We start from the raw sequence: 17,888 nt of genomic DNA, 5'->3' as shown, positions 1-17,888 counted from the left end.
TGTTTAAGCAGCTGTTTTTGGTTTTTTTGTTACTTGCAACCAAGGCATCATGATAGAAATACTGAGTCTAATGAAGTTAGGACTGACAAGTTTTCTTTTTCTGGCAATTCCCTCTGTTGTTAGCATAGGCATTTTCCATCTCACCAAGATGTCTTAATTGAGTAGATCACCAGTGTCAAATTAAGTGTGGATAACAGTATTCAGGTCTTGGAATGAAAACTGCTAGTATGTTTTCATGGTGACTTCAATGACTCCTTACTCTTTCATGTTAAAACTTCAGTCTTTCAATCATGTCTGTCAGAGAAACCTCAACGAGTTTATTATTGTTCCTAACTGAATGGCTCAATAAATGCTGGTGTCACAGAAGGCTGTGGCAGTAAACACAGCTTTTAGCTGCTCAATGGGGTCAGTCATGATTTTTTTAAAAGGACCTAAAAATGGAGGTCAAGTTGAGCCATCTGAAATTGGGATGACTGCTTTTATTTAAGGGGATATAAAATGAGACCAAAAATGTTACTATATCATCAACTCTCTGAGGAACTATCTGGATACTAATGTTAATCGGCTTCCTCATCTTACCAAAGACCACCTCTTTGCTAATCTAATGAAAAACTTTTAGACTTTGTTTTCCTTGACCTCTGGGCCACATGTAAAGTCACTTATAAATTACTTCTTAAAGTTTTCTTACTTCTCTGCTCTTGTGGTCTCCTCTTCCTCTGACCATTTCAAGTTTGATGTCTGCCATGTTTTGGGCCCCCAGTCTTTATTTCCACAAATCATCTCACCTAATCTCATCCAGCCCTTGTCCACAACTTTCTGAACAGAGTGCTCTTGGAAATATCAGTCTAGTATGTTTCGTTGTTTAAAACTCTTTTAACTCACTGTTGCTGTTAGGATGAAGTCCAAAAGGCCCCTGCAGAATCTGTGCTTATCTTACTGAATGAAGTCATCTCTTGTCACTCCCCATGTACTACTCAATACTCTCAGGTACCTGTGCTAGGCTCTGTCTCAAACTTGTTATTTGATTTTCAGGAAAATAATTTATGGTGTGACAATGTTTCATAGGAACATAAAAATATTACATTAAATTGTATTTTTACTAACAGACTATCAAAAGAAGGTTTAGGCAAATTGAAAAGAGGCTCTGATAGTGTGGCAGTGAAATGCTGAAATCTTTTGACTAATTTAGATAGGCAAGATTCTTTTAAAAGCAGAAAGGCAGGGACTTCCCTGGTGGTGTAGTGGTTAAGAATCTGCCTGCCAGTGCAGGGGACACGGGTTTGATCCCTGGTCTGGGAAGATCCCACATGCCGCAGAGCAACTAAGCCCGTGCGCCACAACTACTGAGCCTTCGCTCTGGAGCCTGCAAGCCACAATGACTGAAGCCCGTGTGCCTACAGCCCGGGCTCTGCAATGAGAGGCCACTGCAGTGAGAAGCCTGTGCACCTAAACGAAGAGTAGCCCCCACTTGCCGCAACTAGAGAAACCCTGTGTGCAGCAACGAAGACCCAACACAGCCAATAAAAAACAAACAAAAACAAAAAACCCCCCAGAAAGGTTCTAATAAATATTTCTTTCCCTGATATTTAAGAACATTAAAGAATACTAGAAAAATAATGTAACCCCTCCCACAAAATAATGAAAGAAAATTTAATTTTAAAGAATTTTATTATAGGATGTTAATATTCAGGACACTTCAGAGCACCTTATTCTTCTAATCAGATTTTTGGTAACTGGTTTTAAAGTGTTACTTGAGTATTTTTCTCATACTGGCTTTCAGGCAAAAGTACTACTAAGTGATTGTTTAAGAGATGTTAATTTGATTAAACAGTTTATCCTTAATAACCTGAGACATCAATCCATGGATAGCTTCTATGGTAGTTTTACAGCTGGAAAGAAAAAACACATCACGTCACAAGAACTGAGAACGGTTTCAAACATGCATATCCTCCCTCCCCCATTTCCATCCTTGCACCCCCCCAATAATGATTTTTAGTCCTATTCATACTCTGCAAAACATACCATACCAATTTATAGATTACTTTTTATAGTATACTATAGTGATTTTTAGCCTTCTGCATGTCTTTTGATCATTTCACTACTTACTAAGACCTTCCCAAGAGAATGACAATGTAAAATTTGATATAATTGATAACAGTTAATTTTGTTACTTGTCAGAAGGTTTGGGAAAAGTTCTGTTTTAGAAGGTTACTGAAGTTACTTATAATTTCAGAATTACAGATTGATTCCAATGTTACATTAAAATCTATTCCTTGTTCGTTACTTAGAATAATTTTTAAAAATGATTTTAATGCATCCTATGCTTTTTTTCCCTGAAATAATCACAAACATCCTTCAAAGAATTCAAAGCCAAAGTTAGCTTAGTAGGTGAAGGACTTAGATTTTAAAATTGAGATTAAAAAAACAAAAAACACAATAAAAACCCACCAATATTCAGAAGAGATGCAATTCTTGTAAAGTTACCCCCAGAAGGAAAATTTTCTACTTTTGTACTACTACCTTTGTTCTTCCTACTTTTTTTCTTATATAATTACATTCCTACAGTGAGATTTTTCCTTCATAAGAAATTGAGATGTAAATGCAGATAAAATTAGACACATTAAAAAATCAGAAACATATAAAGACAGAGGAGCAAAATGACATACTCAGAGCAAGTATCAAAAGACCTAATGTCAAAGAAAAATGTAATTTTTATCCAGGCTACTACTGTTTATACCTTTAAAAAAAACCCATGGAGAAGAAGAGAATGAAATTATTCTAAGATGGCTTCTACTCCTAATACACTTCACCCTCTCTTCTCTCTTTTCTTTCCTATCAACTAGTTCAGTTTTTCTTAAAGTGGATACCAAGGTATCAGTTTATATAGATGTCAACATAGTCTTCCTTTCCTCTCTACCCCTAATTATCACATTAAAATTCAAATTTTTGTGAAGGCAAATGTTATTTAGTAGTCTTCCCAATCCTGTATGCATCTGAAGGACCATGTAATTATTTCATAAGTTATCAACGAACATATCCCGAGTTTGTTCTTAACAAATTCTTGTAGTGAAATTTGGGATACTAAATTACTGTATAAAGATTATTTCACAAAAATAAAAGAGATACAGTCATTCCTCTGATATTTAGGGGTTTAAAACTTTATAAAAATTTGAAATTTGATAAACTTAAATCCTAATTCAATCCTTCAGAGGTGATTAGGTTAGAATAGATTAGCACATACTTTTGCAAGGTTTTGTTTTTGTTTAAAGATCCAGCAATGGACTGGTTTTCTTTCTTACACTTTCTAGCTGAACCTGGAAAAGGTGATTGGTGGGAGTTTTCAATAACATTACCTAGACCCTTAAAAGCCTTTATTGTTCTTACCTACTGTCTCCTAAATTTTCAAAGTTAAAACCTGCACTTGACAGCTCTTAAAGGTCCAAATAAGTTAATATTCAGGTACCATTGTAAGTTTAACCATAAAGAATTTGAATCCTGTTATTTGCCAATCTTGAAAGAAAAAAAGTTCAGTGTAGGAATAGATTTGCTCTTACCTGTCTCGCGTAGCTTTGGCCAGTTTGTCTTCTGACTTTCGGTCATGTGTTTCTAGACCCAACATGAAACTCCCTCGTCCCAGCTGGGCTTCTGACTGTTCTAATTTTTCAGACAAATCAAAGACCTGACCGGTGGTATAGTCTGCATTCTGTGGGAAAAATGATATTGCATCAATACACGATACTAGTCTATCATTTTAAAAAATATACATATGTAAATTTTTTTCTATATAGAATATTTCATTTACAAATAATTCCACTATGAAATCTAAGTGGACAGTCAATGAAGTAAGAAGTCAAATTATACTTGCAAAAACTGATCCCAAAGCTCAAGCAGTTCAAGTGTATAGTTTTTCTCCTTTTATAATTTCAAGGTTAAATTTGGAATTGTTCTTTTTGACTCTTAAATCTAATATTTGTTATTATGAGAGGCTCTGAAGTACACAGATCTGAGTCCAGGTTCTGGCCCTGTTGCAGATTAGCTGGGAAGCCTTGGGAGAGCTCCTTTACTTTTCTGTGCCTGCAAGTCTTCTTATGAAAATGGGGTAGGAAGGTGATAATTTCCACCTTAAAGCTATTGTGAACTAATGTATATAAAGCTCGTAGGACGTTGATGACACCTGGTAAAGGCTTAATAATTATTAATTAATTTTGTTATTTTTTTCATGTTGAACTTTCAGAATTTATGACAATATTTTTTAAATTACATTTGTTTTAGTTTTCCTGATTATAAAATTAATAGTTATACAGAAAATTTGGAAAATGTAGAGCAGTATAAAAAAAAAAAGGAAATACCTACAATCCCTCCACCTAGCTATGTAGCCACAGTTATATTTTAGAGTACTGCTATATACTCACATGCACACCCACATCTGGTAAGCTGAAATATTATATATGCTGTTACTATTTCATACATTTCAAAAACAAAAGGTTAATAATTACACATGTGCACTTAACTGTCATATTTTTAAAAAAGATTTTACTGGAATGTCTTTATTTTATTCTATTTGCTCAGTCTGTAAGATAGTGTATAGGAAATACAGTTCAACCACAAGACATTTTAAAAACATTATTTGCTGTCATCATAGTCATTACAAAGAGCCCTTTAAAATGCTACCAGCTTTCCAATGATTTTACAAACTTATGATATTTTTTAAAATATGCAATTATATTCACTTTGTCTGGATCTAAATGGTTTAGGTCACCAATACATTCTCCCCCACAGATTTGGAGAAAACCCTAATGTTTGTAGACCACTTCACATTTGGAAGATTTAGCTCAAGCCATAAAAATGTACGATGGCAGAGAGTTATACTATTAAAATGAAAAAAAGAAATCAATTACATTTCAAACACACAGAGAAATAATATAAATCAGAAAATAACTTTTCTTCTCGTAGCTGAGATTACATGCTTTAGCTGGGGAAAGAGATGAACATATATTTATTTTTTCTTAGAATGCTTAGTAATGCAATGTACTAGGTATAAAACTACAAAAAAGGAGGAAATATAATTTAACCTTTTCTTGATTATTAATTTCTTCATTATATTCTTCATTATATGCAGTACTGGAATACAGGGACAGCCACAGGCTGAGTAAGTAGAGCTGTCTGCCTTTTTACAGAGGTTCAGACAGCTCCAGCCTTATTGTTTCCTCCCCTTGCCATCATGTGTCACTTCTGGCTGCTATTAGTATACCTGCCTCTCAGGAAACACCAGATATGGGGCATTTAGCAGTGCCTGGTACACAGGAAGCATTTAATAAATGTTTGCTATTATGATCACTCTCCATTTTAATTTGCTATTTCTGACAGTTGAGGATAAGAAATAATAGAAAGCTCATCAGAATTATACTTAAAATCTAGTAAATATGCTCAAGTGAGGTCTTTCCCCATGAATCCAATGAGTCAAACAAACAAAAAATAATAATTTATTGAGGAGCTTCCTAGGTGGCGCAGTGGTTAAGAATCTGCCTGCCAATGCAGGGGACACGGGTTCAATCCCTGCTCCAGGAGGATCCCACATGCCGCGGAGCAACTAAGCCCATGGGCCGCAACAATTGAGCCTGTGCTTTAGAGCCTGTGAGCCACAACTATTGAGCCCATGTGCTGCAACTACTGAAGCCCACGCACCTAGAGCCCGTGCTCCACAACAAGAGAAGCCACGGCAATGAGGAGCCCACGCACCGCAACGAAGAGTAGCTCCCACTCACCACAACTGAAGAAAGCCTGCATGCAGCAAAAAAAAAAAAGACCCAACACGTCCAATAAAATAAAATTAAAAAAAATACTTAAAAAAAAATAATTTATTGAGGTTTGTTTATATGCCTGAAACTTTGCTAATTCCTTTATATATAAAATATTTTATATATAATCTCAGTGTACTTAACAATGTGGGTACTATTATCATTGAATCCAAGAAAAGCTCAGTCATATTAAATAATGTTGTGAAGGTCACATACAGCTAGTAAAGTGGTGGAGTTCTTTCTGAACTGAGTTTATCTTACTCCAAATTCTGTGGTTCTAACCACTATGCTATACTTTACTATATGAAGTAGCTTACTTAAAAAAAGAAAGGTCAAAGCAAAGCTGTTCCTAACTAAGCTCTAGATAGAAGTTTGTTAAACAAATATTCTTCTAAATGTTTGATTTTAATGATATATTGGAAAATATTCATTGACTTTTTTTTGTTGTTGTTGCTCAGCATATACTGCTTTAAGGCAGTGATATTCTGATTTCCTTCTGGGGACATTCTTAGTCCAAGTGTTCCTGAGAGTTTCTTCTACCCCAGCCCAGCAGTAAAGCACTTGCCCCCAGGTCTAATATCTTGGCTAAGTCAGATATAGCCTTTCCATGAAAAAGAGTTTCAGATATTAAACAACTTATGTAGACTGATAAAATTCAAACACATCCCTTGCAAGTACAGTACTTACAGTAAGCAAGCTAGAGGAACTCAGCGTATTCACCCAGTATTTATTCCACAAAAGCTCAAGCAATTTGCGATCCAAAGAGGATTTGAAATACGAGACTTCTAAGGCATAATATCTATGAAACAAAAGCACAAATCTAGTAAGTAAAAAAATTCAACTACATCATATAAAGGTTATGGCCAAATTTAAGTTAATTACATTTTATATCCAAATAGTCATGTTTTAATTTTTAGTCCAATAGAATAACAGGTAAACATGGTTTCCTTACTCTTCAGGGGTGTGGTTTCAATTCTGTTAACTAAACATTCTTGTGTTATATATTTCTCCCCTCTGTAGAGCTCAGAAATTCCCAAGAAATTACCAAGAACCAATTGAAACTTCTGAATGACATACATTTATCCATGTCATTGAGTTCATAAATTCCAGCCAATAGCATACAAACTGAATGAACTACCTCTCTATGGTCAACTATAACTTTCGTTAGGCTTTTAAAAATACCAAAAATATATAACTGATTCACTCTGCTGTACACCTGAAACTAATGCAACATTATAAATCAACTATACTCTAACAAAAATTAATCAAACAAAAAAACCCGAAAATGACATGTGGATTCCCCATTCCTCCCTAATCCTCTAATTAGGACCTACTGCTTTTTGGAAAAGCAAACTTTAAGGTAGGTCCTTAAACTACATAGTAGAAATACTGCTGCTTCCAAAGGTGCCTAACTTATAATCAAGGATAGCAAAGAGCCTGGTTAAATGTCTGAAAAACATATACTTTTTTAAAGTAATAAATATTTAAATATCTCATGTTCTGTACATCAGTGAACACAAAGAAACACAAGGGACTTCTTTACCTTACGGAGCTTACCATTTTTATGGGAAATGTGCAATGAATCCATAAAGAGTTAAATATAATGATATATGTTGAATAATAATAAGTGATGCTATGGTGCATATTTAAAATTAATCACGTGCCAACTGAATGTTAGAGATAATAAGTACTCTTAGTGTAGACAGAACTGCCTGAGCAGCCCCAGAGAAAAATCAGGATTTAGAATAATCTTTACATGAGTCTACAGTGTGGATATGCTAAGAGCAAGGAGGTAGCATTAGGCAGAGAAGACTGACTCACAAAAAGGAAAGTCATGAAAGGAATAATAAGTTGGTCGGTTTATCTGGACAGTATAGCAGGAGCAGAAGAATTATGTGAGGGAAACCTAGAAAGCTATGTTGGGGTCTAGTTGGCAGAGGACATTACATAAAAGGCTAAGAAATTATCTTCTGGGTACTTGGGACTCATGGAAGGTTTCTGAGCAGATCAATGATACAGCCAAAGAGGTGGTTTAGAAAGAGGGCTGTGGTAAGATGTGTCAGAGGAGAGAGACTGGAGACAGGCATACCACAAAGGATGCCACTGCAGCGGGACAGATGTGAGGAGATAAAGGCTCATACTTAGGTTAGTGGTGTGAAAGATAAGGACACATGGATACAACAAAAAATGCTTGGAGTGAAGAAATAAAAAAGAGTAAGAATTTAAAGATAATTCTAAGTAAAGGCTTTTCCAGGATTAAGATATCCATGCATATATGTAGGTGAAAAGAACACAGCTATAGTGAAATGTGGAAGTGGAATAGTGTATTTTTTCAGCACTTATGTCCTGTTGCTTTACATACATTCTCATTTAGTCTTTCCTACAACCATACAAGGAAGGATTTATTATTTCCATTCTACAGACAAAGAAACAACTCCAGAGAGTAAAGACTTTGTTCAAAGCCACATAGACAGTCTTAATTGTTATATCCAGAGTGTAGACATTTAAGACATTGTTTAAGAAGTGAGGCCCTGGGAGTTGAGGGGGTTAGGTATGGAGAGAAGAGGCAGGAGCTCAAGTGCAAAGGTCAGCTTTCAGAAAGGAAGAGTTGTACCTCTGCTGCTTTAGGGAAAAAGAGATGAGAGGATGAGCACAGCAACATATGTTTAGATTTATAAAGGATGGAAAATAAGGGAACTCAAACTTGAGGGTCTAGGATACTTTTGTTTTAAAATTTATGGATCACCTTAATGTTATTACTGTTTTAATCCGTAGGTTGATGCAATGAAATTTTTTGGTCTACTATGTAGTGATTAGCTGCAAATCTCAGTAGCAGAGAATATTCAAAATTACTCGTGGAGCTAAATCCTCATCTTCTGTACGGGAAGTCAATAATAGATACTGCCTAGAACTGAAAATCAAGAAGTAGCACTATCAGCATGCTGTTTGAAGATATGGGGGTAAATACTTAAAAGAAATAACTATAATAGTTTAAGTGACTGCCTCTGGGAGATGGGAAAGGGAATAGTACAAGATTGTTTATTTTATAATAAATTTCATAGAACCATTTGACTCTTCAAACTGTGTGCTTGTATAACACTGATAACATACAAGCTAATTTAAAAAACACTTTGTGTCCTATTTTCACTAATGCTCTTGAAGTTAAATATACTTAATAATTCTATTAGATTCTATGTTTAAAATAAACTTTGGATTTGATCTAGAATTTAAGGTAGGAAAGAAAAAAGATCAATATAAACTACAAAGAATAGCTCATTGTCAAATAATTTAGGAAATGGATCTATAACAAACCTGCACAAAACCCCTGCTCTTTCAACTTGGCACTATATTTCATTAAAGATTTGAAATAAAAATAAAGGAACTAATTTGCCCTATGAAAAAGTTTACTCTTTATTTAGGAACTGATCCTAAGTAAGAGAGTATCTTTGAATATCCTAGTAATTCCAGGTTCAAAATTCTAGGTTCTAGCAATACTGGTAGCTTAGATAGCAGCGACTCCTCTTTGATAGGCTCATATTTCAGAAAAACAGGAAATGCAGGTTTATTTGGATACAGAAAGCACAGACTGCCTGAGTCTTTTTTTGTTTCAAAAACTGCTGCTGGTGATGAAAGTAGAGTAGGTATTAAAGATATAAGCTTTTTATACCACAACTCAATATAAATGAAAAAAATTGACTGTTAACTCTGAAAATGAAAAGTATCACGGCAAAGGTGTTTCCATGCTTAGGAGCAAGTCTCTCACACAGGAATAGTTTAAATTCTTTTCAATAGAGCAAATGAAGTGATTTAATTCCAAACCTCTAATTAAAAAATAAAATAGAATCTTTTTTTCCCACAAGTACGTCAGGGATGACTGAAAATCAGATATATTTAAAAATTAAATTTTAGAAATTCTGAACTTTTCTAAGAATTTCTAAACAAAAATAAGAGCAGCAGTGACATATGGGTAGTTAAGATATCCCTTGAAGGTGGGATAGGAGGTATGGAGAACGGGACAGGCAGAGAGATTAGAAAGTGCAAAGGCCCTAAGGCTGGAGCCTGCCTCCTACATCTGATAAACCACAATGAGGCCACTGTGGCTGGAATGGTGAGCAAAGGCTCAGTGACCGGAGATGAGCTCAGAGAGCTTGTAGGGGCCAGACTACACAGGGTTGTGTGGTCCGTGGTAAGCACTATAGATCTTATTCTTAGTGAGATGGGAAGTTGTTCTGAGAAGGAGGAACATGATCTGACTTCATTTTAACAGAATCTGTTTGGCTGACAAAAGACCTTTAAGGGGTGGGGTGAAGGTCAGAAGGAAGACTAGCTAGAAGGCTAGTGTTTTGATTTAAGCTCCAGATGGCTGTGGCTTGGGTCAAGGTGATAATAAGAGAGGTGGCAAGATATAGTTAGAAGGTGGAAAAAGCTGTCTTCTCTGGTTTACCAATTAAAAAAACTGAGATTCACATACCATAAAATTCACTATTTTAAAGGAGCATACAATTAAGTAGTTTGTAGTATGGCTTCAACTTTTGGAGTGAAACTGTTGAGGAAGAATTTCTGCTAAGTGGAAATTTGGTACAATGAAGGCTACAGAAATGCTATTATCAGACTGGCCCTGCATACATCATCTTTGAACTGTTAATTTCATTAACTGGCCAAGTATCTTGTACATTGATAAAGTGTTTATGGATGTGTGAAAGGCAAATAACATGTTAGATTAAAACAATTATTAATAAAAATTCAAACATTATCCTAAATTTGTATAGTCTTGTAATTATTTTAAAAGGTATTATGAAATGCATTTCATCTGAACTTTTTTCCTAATCTATAAAATTAGGGGCTTGGTTTGGATGATCTCTAAGGTTTCTTATGATGATTTTGGCATCAGATACATTTTTGAATTACTTACTGTTTGCAGTGTACACCAAAGTCTTCTATTTTATTAAGTGGGATAGTCTGGTACTCAGAAGGTCCTTCATCAGGAGGCTTGTAGCCCTAAACAGAAATGAAAAAAATAGATTTAAACAAAACAAAACAGAGGAAAAACATTTGTTTTCTATGCAGCTTTCTATTTACAGAAACATTAATTTTGGGGAGCCAAATACTGAACATAAATATTCTAATTAAAAAAAGTATGTTGCTTATACCCTCCCCCTCAACCTCATTTGGTGGATGAAGGCTGTATTTGGCTTAGAGATTCATTTTTCTTGTTCTTAGGTGATACACACTTTTGCTCATATCTATTTCAGACTGCATGGAAGGAAGTAGATGGATTTAACTTGTTTCTCTAGTACCTGTCAGCATGCCATGGACATACAAACACTTATTAACAAATGAAGACTGCTTTTCTAGTAAAATTAACAATATGCAGCATAAGTGTATTGTCTTTTGCTAAAGGCAATTTGTGGTAAATTTTGGACTTCTACTTTGTAAATATTGTTAAATTATTTTAGGACAAAATGAGATATTAACCATAACATCTTTAAAAATACATCAAATATTTAAAATTTAAAAAACTATAGGGATGAGTCCCTCCCATCAGGAAGCACGCACGAGCCTCCTAGATAGCTTCCTCCACAAGAGGGCAGACAGCGGTATCAAGCAGTATCAGCAGTACTTCATCTTGTGGAACTGAAAACCACAGCCACAGAAAGAGAGAGAAAATGAAAAAGCAGAGGACTTTGTACCAGATGAAGGGACAGGATAAAACCCCAGAAAAACAACTAAATGAAGAGGAGATAGAAACCATTCCAGAAAAAGAATTCAGAATAATGATGGTGAAGATGATCTAGGACTTTGAAAAAAGACTGGATGCAAAGATAGAAAAGTTTACCAAAGATCTAGAAGAATTAAAGGGCAAACAAACAGAGATATGCAACACAGGGAAAAACGACAAATAACATACAAGGGAACCCCCATAAGGATAACAGCTGACTTCTCAGCAGAAACTCCGCAAGCCAGGAGGGAGTGGCATGATATATTTAAAGTGATGAAAGGGAAGAACCTACAACCAAGAATACTCTACCTAGCAAGGATCTCATTCAGATTCGAGGGAGAAATCAAAAGCTTTACAGACAGGCAACAGCTAAGAGAATTCAGCACCACCAAACCAGCCCTACAACAAATGCTAAAGGAACTTCTCTAAGCGGGAAACATAAGAGAAGAAAAGGACCTACAAATACAAAAACAAAACAATTAAGAAAATGGTAATAGGAACACACATATCGATAATTACCTTGAACGGAAATGGACTAAATGCTCCAACCAAAAGACACAGACTGGCTGAATGGATACAAAAACAAGACCCATATATATGCTGTCTACAAGAGACTCACTTCAGACCTAGGGACACATACAGACAGAAAGTGAGGGGATGGAAAAAGATATTCCATGCAAATGGAAATCAAAAGAAAGCTGGAGTAGCGATACTCATATCAGATCAAATAGACTTTAAAATAAAAAATGTTACAAGAGACAAGAAAGGACATTACATAAAGATCAAGGGATCCATCCAAGAAGAGGAGATAACAATTATAAATATATATGCACCCAATACAGGAGCACCTCAATACATAAGGCAAATGCTAACAACTATGAAAGAGGAAATGCAAGGCAGAAATAGAGACAGAGATGTAGAGAACAAACATATGGACACCATGTGGGGAAAGCGGGGAGGGTTGGGGGGGAATGAATTGGGAGGTTGGGATACCAAATTGTACTCTCTAAATATATGTTGTTTATTGTCTGTTAACTGTATCTCAAAAAAGTTCTTTAAAAAAAAAAACTATAGGGACTTCTGATTTTTAAAATTACCTTTGGATATGTCCTAAAGGCTCCAAGATTCACTTTCCCTGCAGATATTGTTCTTGTTGGGTCGATCTACAAGAAAGATATATTTAATAATCTGCTGATTATAAAATCACTATATACTTCTATTTGTTTAAGCATTATAAGCCTAGAAATATATATGTACGTATAACATTATATGTGCGTGCGCACACACACAATTAAAAATAACCATACAATAGGAAAAAAAATAACCAACTTGAAAACCATAGAAGTTCAATAGAATGGTTAAGTATAGAAACCTCATCAATTTAGAGATTAGAACTAGTTATTATACTATATGAGAATGTTAACGGAAGATTTGCTCATCTCTTTTCCAAAAAGTTTTTTTTTCCTTAATAAATGAACAATTTCTACCTTCCTCATAGTAACCTGGATTGCATCTAAAACACTCTGAGCAGTGCAAGAGCTGCTCTAGCAATTCCTGATTTAATCAATTCAGCCAACACTGACTGAATGCCTACTATGTGCAGGGAACTGAGACACAGTTGCTGTGTACACCCTCATCTTACAGAGTGGGGGAGGAGATGCAGAGAGGTTAAGTAACTTGTTCAAAGTGCCAGCTATGAAGAAGTGGAATTCAGATTCAAACCTAGGCAGATTGACACCAGAGCCTTGCTCTTTACCTCACTTTTTTTATTTATCTGTATACTTGCTTTAGTAAATCTTCATGAAAATTAATTAAAACTGCTTGTAAAAAATACTTACTACCACTGCTACAAATGGTTCCTGGAACTGCTGATTGAGCATCTGAGTACTAACATCAATCCCAGAAAGCCAGCAGCCATAGCCAGGGTGGCTATGATACCAGCCAATTGCATTTTCAAGGCGGCCAACCTAACAAATGAAGAGGGCAAAGGAGCTTGAGGTTCCTGTTTAATCTTAGAGACGCCTGTGATTTGCCTGTTTACATAGTCTTACAGTAAAATAAAAGTATGCAGAATAGTTAAAGCATACATAGTTAAATGCAGAATAGTTAAATGCTGCTTTCAAATTAAAAGAAAAAAAAGATATTTTAGATAATACATGCCCATGGCACAAAATTAGTAAGATACACATACAATAAGGTCATTCAGTCTCCTTCCCACTTCTTTCCCCACAACTAGTTTCTCAGCCCAGATGTTACCACTATAGCCAGCTGGTTACAAACCTGTCTTGCAGAGCTATTCTTTGCATATTGAATACATATTCTTTGCATATATGTAGATTAATAAAAACACAAACAATGGCATACCACCCACAGTGTTCTACACTTTGCTTTTTCACTCAACAAAATATTCTGGGGTTTGTTTCATATAAATATACAGATAACTACTTTTTTTTTTTTTTTAAAGGCTGGCTAGCAATTCATTGTATGGATATATCAAAATTTATTTAATCAGCTTGATATCCAGGTACATTTAGGTTGTTTTCAAATTTTTGGTTTTAAACACACACACACACACATAATGAATGTGAGAAATAAAAAAAAAATTTTTAAATTGAGATGTAACTGACACATTTTTGTTCAAATCTACAATATAATTTGATATATGTATATACTGTGAAATGATCACCACAATAAGTATAGTTAACATCCATTACCACACGCAGTTACAGATGTTTTTTTCTTGTATGAGAATTTTTAAGATCTACTCTCTTGAGTGAAAATTTACTACAAAAAAATCCATGCTAATCTCATATACATTATATATAGTTGAGAATAACTTTATAATATAAACTTAACGCAGAGAGAAAAGGTTTAAGTTTAGAAACTCAAAAGTAACTGTGAGACTTTTGCAGTTACCAAATTTTAAGGAACAGCATTTTTACCTGTTTGGCATTTTCTATGTATGCGGCCATGTACTCATATGCAGCAGCCTGAGCGTTTACTCGGGTTTCAGTGCCCTCTACAGGCAAAGCAAAACTGTCCATAATGATCATGGTTTCACCATCCACCTTTCCCAGCATCAAGCCCATCACTTCCAAGTTGCCTCCTGATCTGGCATGCATCACCATTTTCAGTAGAGCCAATGCTGAGATTTTGCAGTACTTAAAGTAATGGTGACTACAAAACAAAGGCATGGTGTAATTAACTTTCTTACATAAGACAGTTTTTGTGGAGATTTAACAAATAAGTATTGAAGGAATTTACATTGATGGAATGGGGAGAAAAGAGTGTAGAATGTGGGAAAGAAAAAGGAAGTGGAAAAGGACAGAGTTCCTGAAGGGGGGATGGAAAAGATAAACATGTCATAATCCTGCAAAGTATTTCCTACTGGGGGGAGGGAAAAGTATGAAATAGTTTTAAAATATGCTTTTCAAGTAGAAAGGAGGGAATTACATGACCAGTTCAATACACTGTTTCTCCATTACTTTTGGAATCACCAAATCTTGGTTTCTGACTCTGTTTGGATGGTTGTGCTTCATTATTCTCTGGCCTAACCTTCTGGCCTAACAGTTAAGAATGCGACCTCTGACATCCATCTGCCTAGGTTTGCATCCTTGCACTGCCATGTCCTAGCTGCGACCTTGAAGACAATCACTTAATGTCTGTGCCTATTTTCATAGAGCTGTTGTTAGGAGGAAATGAAGTAGGAAATAATGTATGTAAAGTGCTTAGCTTAGTGCTTTTTAAGTACTAAAACTTTTTAAGTGCTGTTATTAGCATTATTAACCTATCTTTTACAGTACTCTCAAAGAACAGTGTGTTGAGGGTTACTTCTTTCTGTGCTATCAAGCTCAAAATGGAAAATGTAGCCTTAATATCTTTAATTCTACTATGATCACTATTTCAGTTTGTCATCTGTGGATGTGAGTAAACTACTATTGAATAAGATTATATTTCAGCCTCACTGATGCAGCCAAAGACAGCTAGGATGAATATAACTAGAGATACAATCAAACAGTGAGGCAACCTGATACTTTCCAAATATTTAATAGGCTATATCAACATAAGTGCATAGCCTGCTATAGAAACAGCAGACAATCAGGCAAACTAACCAGTCTGTAAAAAGTGGTCAGTCAGTGTCTTTGAGAAACCTTTTTAAGATGTCTGCTCACAGATTTCAATCACAACTGAAAAATATGGAGACCTGGTCTCGGGAGTCAACATATGAATTAACATCTTCGCTCCTCTATCTACTGGGGAAAAAAGAAAAAGTTATTGTGCATCTATTACATACATTCTAGACCCTTTTTTACACATGACCTCATCTAATCTTTATGACATCACCAACAGGTAGGTCTTATTTCTGTTTTACAGATAAAAAAATGAAGATAAATTTCCTAGGGTCAATCAACTAATTAGTGACAGTTGTGAGATTTGATCTTCAGTCTGACTATAGCTCACGTAAGAGTTCAGTGCCTCAGTGTAATCATGAAATAAGTTATTTACTATATTTGCTTGTTTTCATGTATGCAAAAAAGGAATAAAAATATAGTACTGGGTTGTCATGAAGATTTAATGACATACGGAAATTCCTAGCTCAGTACTCAGCCTGTAGTAAGTACTCAATAAACATTGCTGAATCTGAATACTGACAGTTAAAGCTTGCCTTGTAAAGCACTGAGACAGATGAAGTATGGTTTTTATTGTTGACCACCGCCTTCCTGTCTATCCATTAGAGAGACTATGCTCTTTTTACTCTCTCACTAACAACATTTGCTCTCAGGAAAGGATAAATGCTACGGGTACAGAATCCTCGACCTGCCGTCACTCCCAGGGACACAGGAGTTTTGCTAAGGGACGAAGACAAGCTCTTTTGTTATAATTTCTAGCTTATGTGAACTAGCGGAATAACATTTTGGGAGACTGAATAAAGCCTCGTTGTGTTTCTGAAATTACCAGCAATCAAAAAACAATTAGAGAACTAAAAGATGGGTCGTAATTATTTTAGAGACCCTTGGGCTGACTCAGTTTCTGAAGATAGCTGCAGTCTTCAGTCTGAGATCAGCTGAAGGTCCCAACAAAGTGTATATCGACACAGGGTCCAAGGCAGAGTGTGGAGCATATTGTGACAATACTGGTGTTGAGAAGTGAAAGCCCAAATCACCGCTTGTCGTTCTCTTCTTCCATTCTCCCAAGGCAAACAGGTTAAAGAGACAGAAAGGGGAAGCGGGCAAGCCCCAGGGGAGGGCCTTACATTCTACTTGCGGGGATAAAAAGGTAAAGCAAAATTTCTCAGACGCTTACTCTTTCTCCTCCTTGCACATAAAAAGACAAGTTCTCAATCCCCTCCAACTTCCACTCCCCCTGGGTCTCTTAAACTCCCGCCACCCCTCCCTCCCCTGCGTTTCGCCAGGGACCTCCTCACTCCTTAGTCCAGGGTTTCGCCGCCAGGATTTCTTGCTGCTGTTTCTTGTCGTATTTGTAGATTTCATCGATACTCTGGGCTTCCTGCATGTTGTTGGCTAATTCCCACGTTTTCTGGGCCATACCACTCCCGGAAGCCGCCATCGCCGAGGAATCGGAGAAGCTGTCGCCTCCACAACCAAAACGCAACTTTACCTCGCTAGGCTGCCGGGTGTGGGCTTCGGACCCACCCTACCACAGGTGCAATCTCGAACTAGACTCTCGAGGCAGCCATGACACCTAGCACCGGAGGTGAAGTTGGTACGGACCATTCGGGGATGGTGGGGGTCCCTCGGGGACGCGACGATATAAGCAGCAATAGTTTGAGACAGTTACACAATAGTTTCAGACAGAGGAACCTTCTTATGGCTGAAATGAGAACATATTATCTTGGAAAGTTATATGTGTGAATTAGGACAAAAACTGATTACGTAGGGAATGGTACAGCCTTCCGCACCGGAAGAAGGGCATGTAACGTTATGCCAGAAACTGGAATTGACCTTCTTTGTTAGAACTGCGCAGGCTCGGCCTCCGCCATATTAAAGATGGGTAGATCCTTAAGCTGGGGGGGGACTTTTTTTATGTGGGCGTAGGTACTTTAAATGAAATGTTTGTTGAAAGATTGAAAAAAAAAAGGATGTCTGTGGGAAAATTGTCATATAAGTAGTTCTGAATGCTGGTTTTGAGCGAATGATAACATGGCATCCTAGTTTACGTCCAGATGAATCACTGCACATGCGTACAATCCTATCCGCGCGCCGTGGTTGGGCACTAAGCTCTAGAGTGACGTTCTCTAGCTTTCCGAGGGGGCTGTGGAAACGCTTGGGTCGCTACGGTCATGTCTTTTTACGCTTTTGTAAAAATTAACGTCTATACGAGCTGTTGGTGTTCTGAAAATTTCCAGTGCC

The 17,888-nt window shown here is 36.3% G+C and overlaps 2 protein-coding genes across 5 annotated transcripts in view; one reads left to right on the top strand and one right to left on the bottom strand.

Annotated features, from left to right (window-relative positions):
- Nucleotides 1-17,888, top strand: part of CSPP1 (centrosome and spindle pole associated protein 1) — a 195,678-nt gene that overhangs the window by 58,010 nt on the left and 119,780 nt on the right. The window lies entirely within an intron of this gene.
- COPS5 (COP9 signalosome subunit 5) lies at nt 1,656-17,436 on the bottom strand. Of its 3 annotated transcripts, none has more exons than XM_057734135.1 (8): nt 16,943-17,436; nt 14,460-14,694; nt 13,356-13,484; nt 12,615-12,680; nt 10,711-10,796; nt 6,486-6,597; nt 3,555-3,703; nt 1,656-1,889 (listed from the first exon to the last, which is right to left on the bottom strand). In XM_057734135.1, the coding sequence occupies exons 1-8, from the start codon at nt 17,083-17,085 to the stop codon at nt 1,805-1,807; spliced, it is 1,005 nt and encodes a 334-aa protein (XP_057590118.1). In that variant the 5' UTR covers nt 17,086-17,436; the 3' UTR covers nt 1,656-1,804. The 3 variants fall into 3 exon arrangements, with proteins under 3 accessions (XP_057590118.1, XP_057590120.1, XP_057590119.1); XM_057734137.1 differs by having other exon boundaries at nt 16,935-17,061; XM_057734136.1 differs by lacking the exon at nt 13,356-13,484 and having other exon boundaries at nt 16,943-17,249.

The sequence above is a fragment of the Hippopotamus amphibius genome, chromosome 5 (genome assembly GCF_030028045.1).
Source record: "Hippopotamus amphibius kiboko isolate mHipAmp2 chromosome 5, mHipAmp2.hap2, whole genome shotgun sequence".
In the NCBI taxonomy this organism is placed as follows: Eukaryota; Metazoa; Chordata; class Mammalia; order Artiodactyla; family Hippopotamidae; genus Hippopotamus; species Hippopotamus amphibius.
The sequence above is the reverse complement of the archived record's forward strand: the minus strand, read 5'-3'. Positions and strand labels throughout refer to the sequence as shown.